General features: G+C 40.4%; 1 protein-coding gene across 3 annotated transcripts in view; it reads left to right on the top strand.

The window, feature by feature from the left end:
• Nucleotides 1–987: 987 nt before the first annotated feature.
• Nucleotides 988–17,585, top strand: part of LOC147164594 (FERM and PDZ domain-containing protein 4-like) — a 36,815-nt gene continuing 20,217 nt past the window's right edge. For 2 of the 3 annotated variants that reach the window (XM_086091754.1, XM_086091752.1), the window contains exon 1: nt 988–1,112. In XM_086091754.1, coding sequence (XP_085947880.1) covers nt 1,069–1,112 — 44 coding nt within the window. In that variant the 5' untranslated portion in view covers nt 988–1,068. Of the gene's footprint in view, nt 1,113–8,492; nt 8,790–17,585 lie in introns of those variants that run through there. The other variant, XM_086091753.1, reaches the window with a different exon arrangement.

The following is a 17,585-nucleotide window of genomic DNA, read 5'->3' as shown; positions in this document are numbered from 1 at the left end:
TTTGATTGACAAAATGAGCACTCAATTCTCAATACTCGTCTTCATCATGTCCCCGGTCATATTTCTGCACAAGGATAGAAAAAGACAAACGAAAACGTCCGCGTCTCGGAGTCCCAAGTTGTGAGCTGAACTTTTCAAGCGCTGAAAGGCTTCTTGCGTGTACATGCAGTGGCTGTGTTACGCAAGCGCGTCCATTTGCTTGCAGAGGCAAAGGCCCGTGCCTCTGCTGATAACTAATGGAAGACTGTGTACACCATCCGTGCATGGATGACTGCATGGAATAATTCAGCGTGAACAGTCAAGATGTGAAAACGCCATGAGGAGAATGCCTTTAAACGGAGAATTCAAATGATCAAATATGGATGAAATAATGATTGCCACATTTAGGTTAAGATCCAGTTGGGTGGTTTATATAGGATTTCGGCTTGGCTCGTTTAAGGTTGACAGTTGGCAGGCAGATAATGATAGAGTTGGATTACGTTTTCAGCTTAATTTTAAGCTCTCCTGCCTGTAACACATGCCATCTTTGAAAGCCCCATACCGGGATCAGATTTCTATGTCAGCTATTGCAAATCGGTATGCAGAAATAACGTAAATAACGCCTTTAACGCAGTTGTAGCCCCCCCCCCCCCCCCCCCCCCCCCACTAAACTGCGTCACTTCCCTGCCGGCGGGGCCTAGTGAAGCGAAGGTGAATTTTGCCCAAACAGCGTGCTCATCGGGGCGACGCCCCGTTGGAGTCCAGCTGTTCGCCATTGATCCCTCTGTTTTCTGATGCACTGGCCTGGAATGTGATGTTATTTCATTGCCCGGGCAGAAGCGACAAGCCCGCTCTCCTCCCCGGGGGCACGGGGCCAGTCACTCGGATGGGGCCACTGTGAGCAATCACAAGGGAACGGGGCTCAGTCTGACAAGAAAGGAAAAGTCTAAATAAAAGCAAAGAGGGTGGCAAACTTTGACGAGTCGGGGGAGTGCGGCCGAGAGCTTTTCAGTGCGAGGGGTGGGGGGGGCTCTAAATGCCTTGACGGGAAACGCTGGGAAGGAGCGCCCGTGCCGAGAACCAGCAACGATGAACCCGGACGACAACGAACTCGGCATCTTCACTGTCATTCAGTGAGTAGTCCCCCGGTGGCGTTTTGGTTTGTCTCGTGATATAACTTGATCAAGCGAGACGCTTGCTGCTGCACGATATTATAAGTAGCACCAGTGTTAGGATAGGCACGATATTGGAAAAACGATCAATTGTTTATGTGTGTGTGTAATAAAACATATATATATATATATATATATATATATATATATATATATATATATATATATTAGTGCTGCTAAAGTAAAAAAAATTTGCGTATGACATTCAGAATATTTGTCAAACTACTGGGGTCATTTTTTTTTCATTTTAAATTATGCAAGTAATTAACTTATTAGAAAAAAGAGGAGTATGAGAGTTGGTTTCCTTTTTAAATAATCTAGTTTTTGATGGGGTTTTTTTAAATTTACATTGTGCATAGCAGCAACTATTTTCTTGTCGAGAAGCATTTTCAGTGGGACAATTTCAAGCACAAATATAAATTTCCGTTTAAACGTAATATTTCTAAATGAGATGTATGGTCAAGGTTAAACTGATAAAAAAATAAAAATAAAAGATAAGATCTACTGTAATGGAATTAGGTGAACTTTAATTGCGCAGATGTCAAAAGTTAAAATACAAATTCAGGACTATATTAAAGAGGAGGTTTATGGATGTTGCTAAAGAGGACATGAAGGTACCGGTAGTTGGGGTGAGAGCAGAGGATGCAGAGGACAGGGTTCGAAGGAGGCAACTGATTCACTGTGGCGACCCCTGAAGGGAAAAGCCGAAAGGAAAAGAAGATTGTAAAAACAAATAAATAGCATCACTGTCATAAAAAAAAAGACTACAATTCTTGTTTCCTTTTGGTCAGACCTCCCAGCTGACGTGTGCCAAAACGTCGAGTCATTCATTTCCTGTTCCAGTCCTGTAACAGCCGTTACGTCAATTTTAGCTTAGCAATTAGCATGGCTTCTCATTCTTCTGTTGACTTTACGACTCTTGTCATCCCTTTGTGAATGGATAGCGTTGTCCTCGTTAAGAAGAGGTTTTAATTTGAAACAAACATTGCAGGACCAGTTCAGGCACGCTGTTATTGCTGTCATTTCTCACAGTACAGAATCGGTAAACCGGCAGCGGCACTGTTTCTAGCCGATGTTCAGCTATATGTAAATACGCACTTGATGAATCTTGCGATTTTCTTCCATGTGACTGACTGATGAAAAGCGATCTTTTTATGGGCTTTCTTAATGGTTGCTGCTCCTCTTTGATTGTGAGTTTGCTGATTTTGTCTTCATAGTTCCAAGACAAGAGCCAGTCGCTGTTACTTTGTTGGAAGTAACCAATGAATTCTTATGTCATTCTCTCAATTTTACAATTTGATTGATTTTCATTCTATATTTCCTCATGAAACTATACTTTTTTTTCTTACCAAATGGTGACTTCTTTTCCAGAAAATGTCAACTTTATTTGAATAAAATTACAACTTTTTTCTTATAAATGCATTCTTATTCCATCATAAAAGTCTGACTTTATTCTTCACAATATTATGACTTAATTCTATCACTTCAGATAAAATGATGACCTTATTCCTGTGAAATGCAGCTTTAACCCTTTTAAGTCAGCCCACCATTTTTACACTTGCACATTTCGGCAGTTGCAAATTCACCAGTTTGCTGAGGTTTTTCTTTTTTTGGAACCTATCCCGTTATTTGTGGAAAAGCCCCTTTATTCATGTTTATTTTTATTTTTTTAACCTGCATCCCTGTTTATTTGCATTCTTCGCATAGTCCCTGCATCGTGACGTTATCATTATCATCATTACTGAGTGATTAGTATGGCCTATGGAGCCTTCAATGGAGAGTTCAAATTTGGGGCGGTGTAGATAAAGAGCAGGAAAAGACCTCTTTAGTCAAGTCGCTGCTTGCAGCCCGAGGCTACGACGTCCGTGTCTCGCATGCATAACTTATCAAACGTGCAGTGAGTTGCCTGTATTGTTTGGATGAAAACATTACACATCATGCTGGGAGAAGTTTGACGCGCGGAAACGTGAGATAAAAAAGGACCACACTTGTTCCACCGGTGACCCACGTTCAAAATAGTATCACGATGAATTTAATAGCAGCTGCTGAGAAAATTACTACTCGACCGGGAAGCACTTCATCACTGCCTGTCTCACTCCTAAATACATGAATACATCAGCAAAATTGTCCTCGCATGTGTAAAATGGAATACTTTTGGTGCTGTGATGGCAGACAGATGTCGGAAAATCACAAGCTATCTTCATTCAAGTCGATTGAATCGGAAACGTACAAAAAGTACTTAACATAAGTATTGTAGTATAGTTATATAGTAATTTTGGATCTTTGTCGGGAGCGAATAAGTGAACTTGGATAATTTCCTGCAAACACCTAATTCGGAATTATTTTGTTTTTTACCCCATTCTACGAGGATACGCTAGCAAATTATATTGGAAAAGGGTCAAATATGCGCTGCAAGGTTGCCAGTCGTGTAGCCTACTATCAAAATCTTTTTTGCAGTGCTTAGTTGCACATTTGGTTGAAAGTGATGCGACAGCAACAACGATCAGCGGCGCAATAAAGCGCAAAACGTTAATTAAACACAATCAACAATCCAAGGTTGCGTCGATTCCCAACTGATGCGCCAAAGTAAACAATCACGTCCCTGTTGTTTAGCGAGGTTTGAAATTCATGCAGAACGGCTGCACTCTGCTTATTTGCAGCTTTTAGAGGCGTGCGGTTATCCGACGGCGGGGTCTTGCAAAATTTAAGCACTGTTGGCTTTTTTAAGTGGCCAAGCGTTCCCAAACGATTGCATTCAGCCGATTCGAAAGTAACCTTGGGAGGGTCGAGTACGGGATCAGCGGGGCAGCAGGATTGGATGCGTAAAGCTTCAGCCATATTCTCCTTAGATCACGCGGCCGTCTGACCTTAGTATCCGCTGCCGCTCGCGTTGGCTCGGGGCCCGCAAGCCCGAATGGGCAAACACAACTGTCCAGAAAGCGCTGAGTCTCTCAAAAGCTAGCGCCAAAGGACACTGTTGCTATATTTAAAGCAAATCCGGCCTCATTCACTGGGTTCATTTTCCTGTACCCTCTGCTCGAGCAAATACACTATCTTGTTTTTTTTGTCTCTCAACAATCTGGGACATCAAGATAAAAAAAAAAAAAGCGTGCTTCATCTTTTTCATTAACCTTGGCTTTGTGATGCTGTCCTGAAAACCAAAAAAAAATAAATAAAAAAGACTGACCCTGAGTCAGAGAGACAACATTCTTTAGTGGGCGCATCAGTGGCAGCAAAGGCTTACAAGTTGTGGCACTTTAATAGCGGCGGGTTGCTTCTTAACTTGAGGAAGGCAGCTACAAATTGCGGCTGGGAAATCGCCCGCTAGCATTCGCCACTTTTCTTTTTGTAGTTATTTGCGTTTAGTCATCCATTATTATCTAACATATTTATTGAATTATGCTTATTAGTCTGCCCAGCACCCAGCATAGATTTGCACTAATTACACAGCTGGGAGGAATAACTTAAGGCGTGCTATTACCATACTGCGGCGCCGCTAAAATGAAAACGCCAGGACCATATGAATTTTGGGGGAGAGCCGAGTTTAGGAGCGAAATTACGATTTAGCGGCAAAAGCCAATATCTGTCGCAATGGTCCACAAACATGCAATGATTCAACTTAAACTATTTTTAATTGATGTTCTGTCTTCGAATGGTTAGCGACCAGGGTTCGTTCAAGTTTCCAACGTTTTCCGGACGTTTGCCAGAGTATAGACCAAGAGTTTTGAATTTTTCTTGTCAAAAGGAAATTTGGAACATATTAAAAAAAACTCCTTGCGACAAGAAAAACCTTTAAAAATCTTGGCAAACGTTTAGCGAACATTTCCAAAACCTTGAACGAACCCTGACGGGAGCACGCGTTCGCTACCTTCGCCAAAACTCGCAAATGAGGAGGTTATGACACCTGTACTTTTCAAATATTTCCTGTCAGCACCAGCTGTGACCAATTTAGTAAAAATCATCGTCAACAACAGGTTTGGTCACGCTATGACCTCCTAATAAATTTTTGTTAGTATTGGATTTTGTTTGTCAATCTGCCAAGTATACTCGTAAAGTCAATCAATATTCAATGAATATCTGAGGGTATGCATACTTTGACTCTTTATTGCTGGTTAATAGAACAATTACATCTCTGAAACTTTTATATGTTTTAGAGAGCATGCAAGAGATTATGTTTCATGAAAAATGTTGTCAAGGTCACATCATCCACAAGATCAATACGTTTCAGGTTTAACTTAAACAAAAGGTCAAAAGGTTACTAAAAATGATTACAGATTTGGAATCCTTGTTTAATTCCCTTTACAACAATATCTGTTTTGTGAAGATTGACCCAGTAGTTCCCGAGATGTAAGTCATCAAGAGAAGTCGGCCACTCCCCATTTTGACAAAAAGCCCAAATCCCTGCTCCGATTGACCTCAAATTTGAGATTTTGTCTTGTCCCGTCACTATCAACAAGTACACCAAGTGTCATTAAAATACAAATCTGCTTGTTTGGTAATTTTTTTTATATAATTTTATGATTAATTTGGCATGGAACAACCCTTATCGTAATTAGGGTAGTGCGTGCTTTAAGATAGTCAAGCACGCACATATTTCAATTTATAGTAAATTTAGTGTCTTCAATGAACTGAACATGCATGTTTTTCGAATGTGGTCAGAAGCTGAAGTACCCGGTTGGGGGGGGGGATGGTTGTAAACTCAGGGTTAACACAACTGAGATTGTGAGGAGGATGTGCTAATCCACCGCGCCTGGATTATACATGATTTTTTTTTTTTAAATGTATGGCATATTTTAGTCTATATTTGTTTATATCTGTCCACAGTATGAAAGTCCATTTTTACGCGGGCAATTTTTTTTTGCCAACATTAATTAGCTGCCCACAGCGGGGCAGATGCTCTCAGTAGTCAGATATTTGATGTTAGCGATTTCTGGCAGAGTGCTTTCCTTTTTAGAAGCGCTGCCGCTTTCATCCAAAAAATGGTCCGAGGCGCATGGAGAAATATCAGCCCTACTTGGACCTTAGATGAGGCTAATTGGCTGTTAGTGGGCCAAGGTGGTGATTTATGAAGGCTCCGTTTTCTTCTTTTGAGATAACATACCTGCAGTGATTCTTCATTTGCCGTCAAGAAACCTGTTCTATCAAAATGTAGGTTTAAAACCTGAGTTGTTCCTTTTCTTGCCTCGTCGTACGACTTCAAAGAGAACACTGTTATTTCCTTCGCTTAAGTGATTTGGTTTGCGGCGTTTTTCTATTTAAGTGCGCTATTCAGCAGTAACTCAACTTCACCATCGGTCCTCCCTTCTTCGATTTTCCATTGTTGTCACTGCACCTTTTCTGGAAATGTCCTTGAGGTTTGATTTTGAGCTCTGAACACTTGGGCTTTCCCACGCTGTGCAAGTGGACAAATAACTACTCACATCACAATATAAAGAGTGTTTTGACCAAGATCCATGCGGAAATAATAAGAGAAACCACTGATTTGCCGTTTGAGTTGTTTTCAGCATCAGTGTTCCTTCTTTCTCATGATTTGTCGGACTGCTTGCAACTGTTACATGTTTGCACTTTTAAAAAAACTACATGCAGCCAATGTGAGAGCAAAAACACAAACAAAGCGCAAACCCAGCTTTAGCCTCGAAACCCAAAGCAAATTAGAAAGTTAAGTCAACCATATGATGGGGATCATTGAGAAATGAAGAACTATTAAATGAAAGTGCAGTCGAACGTCAACTCTCATCCACCTAAAGCTGTGTACAGACTGCAATTTCGGAAGTGGCAGTTTCGAACTTGGAGTAAATTGCCCGCGGCAGAAAGTAAAACGCTAACGAGTGAAATGCTCACACACAGAACAGTTTGACTGAGAGCTACGATTTGACTCGTCGTACTTCTTCACAGCGTGTTTCAAAACTGTTGGCAAGCCGGTCTCAATTCTGGCTGGATTTCGACCCAGAATGTTAATCATCTATTAATCTATTAGTTGGGACTTCAACTGTGTTGAAAATTCCTGAAAATATACAATACAAGTGTTTGTATTGAAGATTACTGACATCCCAGAAATTCATCAAGAACGCCGTACAACTTCTTGGAAGCAGCCAAAATACTTTTTTCTGGACAAAAGGCGCATTGCCACTGAAACAAGAGTTTCATAAAATATAACAAACTAAACACTCTTCTGACCAAATATTAGGCAGCTGTGGTTAACCCAGTAGGGGGCGGAGTCAAAGATGAAAACGTGAATTTTCCTTAGCCAGTAAGTGGCGCCAGCATGGTGATAAAAAAAGTTTTCAGGCTTGGACTCTCATCAAATGTGTGACATTTTAACAAGATATGATCATCTGGGTCAAGTCAGACCAGGTGTAGTGGCAAATTTGAAAGGAAATTGAATATGGCGGACTTCCTGTTTGCATATGGCGCCAAGAGGCTTTTTTGTAGGTCTTGCACTATTATACTGTATACCTCCAACTTTTTATAGATCTTTGTTAAACGTACAACGAGGCATTTTTTTATGGCATAATAATAATATATTTAAAAAAATATTGCAGATTTTTGCCAGGCCTGATGTGTGTACAAAGTTTTATGAGTTTCCGTGCATGTTTAGACCCTGAAATCAGCGCTGTTTTCTTGGTGAACGGCGTGTTGCTACAGCAACAAGGGACCACCTTGCAGCGATCGCATCTCGGCCCCTAACGAATGGATGGAGCGGACTGTGTTTGACGTTCCTCCGTAAATTGTTCAAGGCCCTTGACACAATGTTATCGTCTCTTTGTGACCCCCCCCCAAAATGATCCGAAAGTGTTTGGAACCCTATTGTGATGAAGTGCGATGGAGCGGAAGCTTCAACAGTTTTGAAAGGTCAAAATCATAAATGCAGACTTGAGTTATCATGTGCGGCTGGGAGCACAGTTGGAGAAGTAGGGGTTGTTGTTTTTTTGGAGGGGGGGGGGCTATATGAAGTCCGTGCTTGCTTTCCAGCTGTTGCTTTTTCCAGCAACAATATATTGCACACCACACTGCGTCCCCTACTAACTGATTGATGCCACCAGCCTGTGGGGACTTTTACATAGCCAACTACATCCTTTAGAATTGCCGTGGTTCCTACGCACACCCTTTCACATTCCTCCATCCCTGATCCTCCCGCGTTCCCTCCCTCCCTCTCTCCCATCCATCCATCCTCTCTCTCTCTCTGTTTCTCTCTCTCTCTCGCTCTCTCCCCGCTTCCCTCCAAAGCCGTTGTTCCTGCGCGGCTCCCGCACATAATTCCGCCGCGATGGAAATTAAATGAAGGTGGCTTAACGCAGGCATGCTTTGAAGGATGTAACCAGCGGGGAGAGTGGGGGGTGCAGGGGTGGGGGGGAAGCTCCACACACACTGCCAGAACCGTTTCCATGCGCTGTAGTGGATTTGCGAGGCGAGGACACAGCAATCACTCAGCCATGCAGAAGCCTAGACAACAGGAATAATCTATCCACCTGACTTGTGGAAGCTCCACTTTTTTTTTTTTCCGGGGGGTTCTTGAATTATTTATTCCACCGCTGTCAAAGACGGTGTTCGGACAATGAAGCACGAGTGAAGCAGTTGGCACATTTGTTGCCTTGCCATGGATGTGTTCAGCTTTGTGAAGATACCAAAGCTGTCAGGGTGAGTCTGCTGCTGCTGCTGATGATGCTGATGATGCTGCATGTGCCTGCGCCTGTCACTAGGTGCTATGCGAGAACACCGGCAGCATTTTGGACATACGGATAACAATGAGAAAAAAAAATTAGTTGCAAGTTATAATGGTTGCTCAGAGGGAAAAGTGATGATGTGGTGAACTAGAAGATACGAGTGGGGGCGGATGAGAGAGATGCTGCAGTTCAGGTAGCGCAAATGCTCAGCATGCAAGTTAGTACATGTGTTAAAGGTCAACAATACTATTAACGTCCTGACCCAATATTGACTTGAAGTGCATTTTCATACGTTGAATGAGTATCTTTTTGGGAAAAATGACTGAAGAAAGTGGCATAAAGATCGTGAGAAATATGGCCCGTGTGCATTGGCCTACAATGCAATTTTAAAACCAGACAAAATTCCTCAAAAAAATTGAACACATCATTTAATACAGTATATTTGTTCGCCTTATAGGAATCTGCTTGACTCACTCATCAAAAGGACCTTTATGAGGCAATAACAAACTCAAAAAGTATGTATCCTGGCCTATTTAGTGGTTCGGGATGCAACCTGCTCGCCCACATCAAAGTTCCCAAGGACGCGTACCCGAAAATAAACAGCAGGGTTCAAATCTTTTGGTCTAAAGCAAAAAGCTATATGTTTGGAATTGCTGATATCTTGCTTAGTTTCACTCTGCTGTTTGCTTTGGCGACAGATGAGAATCTGTTATCAAATGCCTGGATGAATAAAGGTTAAATAGATCAAATAAATAATGCAGTCAAATGAGCCCTCATCACATCAATTATGAGGGTTTTGAGTTCACGGTGTAGGATGTGGGCGGCACCAATTGTGATTCGCAAATTCAAGTAAATTAGCTCCAAAGGTTTAGTTCTTATTATGGAACTGTATGATTGCACCAAGTACTGGATGCAGCATACTGTGATTGCATGCACTTTTTTTTTATACATTTTATGTGTGATGTTTAAATATCATGATCAGCATCAGGAAAACAGGCCAAAAATCCACTGCAGAGATTAGTCAAAATAGTCAACTAAATAGTATAATAATTCCGATGATATAATAATTCCAAACAGTAGGGATGGACAAGTACCGATACAATAAATTTTTGGGCCGAAACCCGGCCTTATGAGGTATCGTACCCACGATGGTGGCTGATACATGTATTGCCGTCCTCTTGCGGCTGTTTTATGATCAGGAACTAGAAATTAGAAGAATACAAAAATTGCTATTGGAAGCAAGAGTTGAGTACCCGTATTGGTACTGGTCTGGAAAAAAAATGGTATCGAGCATCCTTACCAAACACAATAATGATTTATGTAAATCACATCAATTCAAATTCTGTAGAAATGTAACATTGTGGCAACCACACTTCAAAGCATTCCCCACCAGAGAATACCAATCAGTCTTCAAAATACTTTGAATGTCACGAGCAATTTCAAAATGTTGTTGAAAGGTATCATGACCACTTGTCCCAATACATCTGGTGCAGTGTTTTTTAACCTGGGTTTGATTGAACATTAGGGGGTTTGGTGAGTCAGTCTCGCAGGTTCGGCAGAGGTCATGAGTCAACACCCGAACACATAAATATGTGATGATAGGTCCCCGCTTGGCCACCATTGGCTGCAGGTGATCACACTACATTGCTTGGCCAATCTGTGCTGCAGGGAATTAGTCATTGATGAATGACTGCAGTGATGGTACACCTTGTGATTCCTGTATTATTGTAATTTCTTCATACTAAAAATGTCAAGCAAAAAAAAAAGAAGTTTTTAATTTTTTAATTTAATTTTTTAAAGGTGTCGGACGAACATGTGCAATTTGAATTCACATGTAACCTGTAACGGAACGTATGGTGTTCCACAGGGTACAATTCTGGGGCCTCTGCTGTTTCCATTGTGTCCATTGCCCCTGGGTTCCATCTTAAGGAAACATCGGTTGTTGTTTTATAAATATAAAGTTGAGTTGAGTGATGGGAGTCCGCATCCTAACTGCATAATTTGCAAGTTTCAAGTGCAGCACAAACTAGCCATCGAGCAGAACTAAAGGAACATCTCTTTAAGCTACATGGAGATGGGAAATACAAGATCACAATGCTTTCTGAATTCAAGGTGAAGAGAACCAGATTTGATGAAAAGGCAACTCTCCCTGTTCATTTAGTTCACCAGTAAACCCTAAACTTATGTCTTGAATTTGACAACAATCATTTTATTTTTCAGTAAACAATGTTTCAGTGAATGCGTATAGAAAACTGGTTGAGAAGTACATTTCTAGTGCGTGCTGTTTTTTGCCCGCTTCTTTCTGTGATGCTCCTGTGTGGCGTGGCGTTTACAAGGCGTCTCCCAGTGGACCGCTCGACGTCACTGCAGACCGTCAGCGTTAATAAGTGCCACACAGCAGCCTTACCTGCAACAGCGACATTTTTGGGGGTTTTGGTTTTCTTACCCCCAACCCCCCTTTAGCCGCCAACTGGAATTGAAGTCAGCAGAAAGCTGTTTAGCTCAGGTTTGATGGAGCATTTAATGGGCAATGTCTGCATTTATTACGGACATCTACATCTAAAACGGTTTGGTTTTCCTGTTGAATGATCCTTTGTGATAAATGCTGTGGGTGATTACATTTTTTATTTTGGGGGGGGGTTCTGAACCAAAAAGATGCTGAGTAGTGTACATCACCTGTTATAAATCAAGTCTATTTCGACACATCATTAAGAACATGTGCACGTGTGTCCGCTCTCTGCAACATGTGTGCGTGTGATCCATTCCCCGCAATATTTATGTAATGTAAATCGCTGGTGCGGACTCTTATTGATTAGCCTAAATGTTGGTCAGCTTACGCAAGGGCTAAAGGCTGTGTCGTTGAGAGCCGAATCTCAGAGGAGGAGGAGGAGATCAGAAGTGGGAGCCAGCTGGCTGATGGATGAGGTCTTAGGCAAGCGTTTAGTCTGTTCTGTGCTTTAGTGCTCAGCGGCAAAGCCAGTGAAGAGCACAGCGAGGTGCACTGCTGCACCCGTGACATCACAGGGAGAAACAAAAGATAAACGCAGTGACGTGGCTTGGGGCTGGGACGAGAGGGGGGGCGATCATCGATGGTATAAGATTTGATACGAAGAAGAAAAAAAATGTTGCCGTAGTCGGATAATAATACAACATCATTTCAGTTTTGTTTTGTTTTTCAAGAAAATATATTCATTTGATAACCTCGTTATTTTTCGTGGACGAAAGACATTTTGCCACTTGCCGTCGACTGAAGATGACATCACATGGCTCAGGTCGACAGCAAGTGGCAAAATGTGTTTTTAAAGGTAATTAATTGTATGTGAAAAATAATGAAGTTATCAAATTCATTATCGATGACAAAATATAAACGTTTTACTACTGAAATGGTTCAATAATAAAGTGTGCCTTTAAGTTGTGCCTTGTTGGTTGATTCTTTTCTGACGTTTCGGTTTCTTGTACATCAAATTAAAGGCATTAGATGGGGTCTGTGATGGCAATTTTTTTGCACAGATCATGACGTTCGAGATATGGCGAGTGTTTTAAGTGGCTGTTTAAAAAAAATTTTTTTAATTGCAAACTCCAGGTTTAAGTAACATTGTAGCATTCATAATTGCCACATATGTGCTATTATTAGGGATGAGCGAATTCCGATGCCAGGTATCGGTATCTTATTTCAAGGTATCGTACTCTCGGTGGCTGCCGATACCAGTATCAGGCACACTCTGGTGGCCGTTTTATGATCAGGAACAAAATATTAGCAATTAAAAGCCTAGAAAATTGGCATTAATTTAATGCAGTTTTAAGGAAGAAATATATTCTGGCATACATAGGTCTTTTTTTCTTCATTATTTTTGGGGCTGGGGGGGGGGGGGGGGTTATTAGAGTATTAGAGTTTAAGTACACTCTAAAAAGAGAATTGTTGAACCAATTTAAGATTTTAAATTGAATTGTTGACCAATAAAAAAAAAAAAAAAGTGAATCCAAAGTGAATATATTAAGTAGGGATGTCCAATAATGCTATTTTCAAACAATACCGATAAACATTTATTGGTTTAGAAAGTGCAAATGCTGATAAGTAAGCCGATAATTGTTTGCAAAATTAACTTAAATACAAATATACTATAAGTCTAACATGTATAAATACATTGAAACATTGTGTAAAGCACCACAAAGCTGAATTTTATTGATTTATATTGATTGAATTTTATTTTCTCTGCTTCAAAGACAACCAGTAACTCAATTTGAGTTTGCCAAAACAAAACAGTCACAAAAAACTGTGAGGGCAACATTTTGGGGAGACACAGTAAAGAAAGCCCACACTGGCAACTGCCATGTCGCCATGATGCATCTTCATGCGACACTATCATAGGAGAGGGGAGGGGTTGAGGAGATCCCTAATATTAAGTTTAATTTATTATGAGCTCATTAAACTTAATATATTCACTTGAATTAAGTTAATCCAAAGGTAATCCAAAGTGAATATACGGCATTAAATTATATTAACTCAATTAATTAAACTTAATATATTCCCTTTGGATGAACTTAATTCAATCGTGAGTTACTTATTGAAGTGATTTTATTCAGTTGGTCAACAATTCAATTTGTAATCTTGTATTGCTTCAACAATTCTCTTTTTAGAGTGTACTAGTGGTATTTGGATCGTGCATCTACTCAGGAGTTCTCTTCCTGGTATCGGTCTGAAAAACAGCCCCAATAATAATGATAAAAGATTTTAGTAAGGCAAGATCTTTCATCTGACACACTGTTAATGTGCTGCTACAGGTGCTGCTGTTATGGTTAGCAATGGAGTTCAACTGGGCTTTTTACTGTCTATGTGTGAACAATACCATTGATGCCCTGAGATAATAACAACTCTGTATTTTTTTTTCTTCCCCTTTCATCCATGCTATGCTACAGGAAGCATGGCTTTAATCTTTTTTTTTTAAATACTTGAATAAGAAGATTATGAATGAAAATCTCTTATGAATTAAATATCGGATTTGTTCCAATGAGAATTTAGCTCATTAGGAAATTGTAAAACATTCACATCATTATATACTGTAACATAATTGTCTGTTTGTAAGTATAATGTTGAGTGTTTTATTAATCAGTATGACCTAGTGTAGTTTATTAATTTCTTCTCTCTGCTGACTCCAAGTGAGGCAGCGGGATTTGGGAGGCTCACTTACTGACAGTTAAATATCCGGGGCTCATCGTGGGTGGGATGCTTCCCTGATGCAGTATTATTCCTACCCACAGGAGATTAGCTAACAAAACACACACGCACACACACACACACACAACCTCTTTCTATATATATTGAGCTACTGAGGGATACCCAGGTTGCCCGTGGCAACAATAGCAGTGCTAATAAAAGACAAACAGTATTCATCTGGTAAAGTAGAGAAACATTGACGTGCACGTTATTGAGCAGGAACACGATTTAATAAGAATGCCATTGAGCGTGTGTATGAACTTAGGTTGTTGCTATGACACGGGTTATTGTGACCCATCTCTATAGACTGCCCCTAAGAGATGGTCATTTGTGGACACTTCTTGACCAAAAGTAGTAACGTTTTGTAGCCTCGACTCTCGTAGAGATATTCAAATGAAGTGATTGTCGGATTGGGGCAGACACGGAGAAGATCACTGATTGACAGGTTGCTGCTTTGAATCCTTGAAGTGAATAAGGAATCCAACCAGTGTGGTCGCCTCCTGCTGGACATGGCGAGGAGTGCAGGTTTAAGGCCTCCTCTTCAGCTCTAGCCAAACATTTAACACAGTCAATAGCAATGAATCCCCTGGTTGCACTGCGCTATATATAAGAGCACAATGAAGCTGCTGCTAACACGCTCTCACCCTGACCGGGGGGGAATTAGCTACAAGGTAGTGGGAGGAACAACAAATAAGCATTGTATTATGTGGGGGGGAGGGAAAGAAGAATATATGTTTGCTCTCTAAAACTAAAAAGGAGTCATAGAGGAATAAAGCCTTTAATCGGCGAGGTTCCTTTCTGTCTGAGCCACTTCTCCACGGCCCTCATCGCGGGAGGCGCTCCTCTCATCTGTCGTCTTTCCGCAGCTTTCACAACCAAACAGAATCGCATTAGAGGTCGAGAACGGCATCTTTTCATGTCACTCATGCCGCACATGCGATGATAAGAGCTGCATGGGGAGGATGTGTTCAGTAAGTACGTAGGCAGTCCATTTGGTGAAAAGCTAGCCATGGATTTTCGAAAGGGGACTTATCATGGGAGGAAGTTGAAGTCCATCCCAGCTGACTTTGTACAGCTTGGACTGACACCATTTTTTTTTATTCATGCTCAAATTCACACCTATTAGCAATTTTTCACTCAACCTAAAATGCAAAAAAAAAAAAAAATGTTGAACTGAAGTCGAGTAAGTTTTGCAAGATATGCTGCCTCGTGAGATATTGTGTAAAACGAGGACAAAATTATTTTAAAATACCAAAATGTGCAAATGTATAAATGCTAAAAACGATAAATTGCATTGTGGATGACGCTGTAATCCAATTCGGCCTTTTTTTGCTTTTGTCTATCATAACATCATTGTAAGGCACATAATGGTCGAACTTAAGATGGTTAAAATCTATTGCTTGTGTTGCCAGTGGGGCATGGCGGAGGGTTGGTCTAGGGGTCATCGTGTTATGGATGCATTATGTTTATGCAGTTACTATATCCCTTATGATGATAATGAGATGATGATGTTTTAGCCGTAGTAGCCACTCATAGTTTGGCAGGTTTTATGCAGTTACGATGTTCCTTATGTTGATGATAATAATGTGACAAATGTTGTCACAGTTATGCAATTAGTCACGCTTAGTTTGTCTAGTCATATAGGCCTTTATTCTGTCATATAGAATTGTGCATTGTCCTCACAAGGTTTATTGAATGACACTTTTGTCAGTATGTCAAGGTCTCTTAGCCCTGCTTAGTCCAGCCATGCTCCCTGTGGTTACATTTTACTTTTGTATATTAAGACTCTCTGTTTCCCATCTTCCGTGTCCTGTCTGCGTTTTGGTCTGTACCTCACATGGCAAGTTTTTATTTTGTTTTGAGTTTAGTTTTTTGAGTTAAATACGTTCTAATTAATTAGTGGATTTGTTATTATAGTTTTTATTGGTTTAATAAAAAAGAAGTTTTTATTAGCTTTAGTATTAGTTTTTTTAATGTCTTTCTTGTGTGATAGATTAAAAAAAATACAACATGGTAAGTATTTTGTAGTAAAAATAAATACAAATTATAAACAAATATAAATAAATAAAAACAACAACAAAACAACAAAAGCTGTAAATAATTAGATTTTCCAAAAATATATTCCCCTACATTTTATGGCCTTCGACTTGCATATAGTGTAGCTTCCACGCCGCCAAACCTGTGATATAAATGACAGGAGTAATGTGGTGTTTGATTGATGGTGGCACCTCTAAAACAAAGACTAGAGAGATTAATATGGCTCTGGCTTGATGCGGTGCATGCTGGGAAAGCCACATGAGCCGAAGGAAAAGAGTTGAGCCTTCTGACACAGCACATAAATATCAGGAAGAGAAAAAAAAATTAAGTGCAAAAGGTAGTCGAAAAGTTACACTTCACTAATGATTTCACAAAAAAGAAAAACAAAACTGGGGGAAAATGCTTGCAGGAGTTTGCATGGTTTGATTGCATATACATACACCTAATGGGCATAATCAATGTGAATTATTATTAAGTAGTCTGAGCGTGTGTGTGTTGGGGCGCGCTTCTCTCGGCGTGTGGCGTTTCTATAATGCATCGTCGCCGTGCACATGAACAGGATTACAGCGTTTCATAACACACTCCAAGTCTTCATGCTATTCAAAAGAGATGAAAGCGAAAGTGAACTACAGTGATAAAGCAAGGATCACGTTGGTCATGCACATTTTATGAAGGGCTGAAAAGTGATCCGTTCCCGTCTCCCACAAAGCATAACTCAAAGTAATTCCCTCTGAATTGTACTTACTGATAACTTTGGAGACATTAAGATGTGGTTGGTAAGTTCAAGCTTTAATCGACTGGATTTGATTGTGATCTGACTTTCACATTTTAAAGAGCTCTCATGAGCGCAACTGCTTCCTTTAACCTTCACATTGAGGAAGAAGTCATTTTTATTCATCGTGGCTCAGCTTTTATAAGGATTCTTTTGGGGTTGTAATGTAAGATGCAAACAAAAACAAGTATTTGAAAAAGCTCACTGTTAATTTGACATAAAAAACATCCTTGAGGCACACACATTTCTCAATTGTCCACACTGTGACTCTTGGGTAACCTGTTCATGAATTGTGCAGCATGGTTTACCCACATGTCTCTCGACTACTAGTCCGATGCGACCATGCAGCCATCATTTATTCATGTGAACGGGAGGAAGATCATTTTCACCGTCCAGCGGAGGGTGAACCCTATTTAGTGACTCTGCAAACCGAGTCCTGCAACTCAACGGCATAGTGCTCTGGAAAAGAAAACAAGAAGTCAAAGATCATGGGATCCTGGCGCTTGAGCTAATGCGAACAAAAAATGGATTTAAAGAGACACTTTGTCAATTGGAGGAAAAATCTGGAGGGCAAATCATCTGAAACTGTAAGTGCTCTATCGACTGGTTGTTTGTGTTAGCTGTAATGCCTCGAATGGGGTCGCAAAACTCCAGGATTTTTCTTTTCTTTTTTTAAATAATAGTTAACTTTCAATAAATGATCAACATTCATGGCCATTGGTCGGCTAAAATAAATAAATAAATAA

Source organism: Leptonotus elevatus, chromosome 12 (genome assembly GCF_054856555.1).
Source record: "Leptonotus elevatus isolate MCC_2025b chromosome 12, RoL_Lele_1.0, whole genome shotgun sequence".
NCBI classification, from domain to species: domain Eukaryota; kingdom Metazoa; phylum Chordata; class Actinopteri; order Syngnathiformes; family Syngnathidae; genus Leptonotus; species Leptonotus elevatus.
The sequence above is the reverse complement of the archived record's forward strand: the minus strand, read 5'-3'. Positions and strand labels throughout refer to the sequence as shown.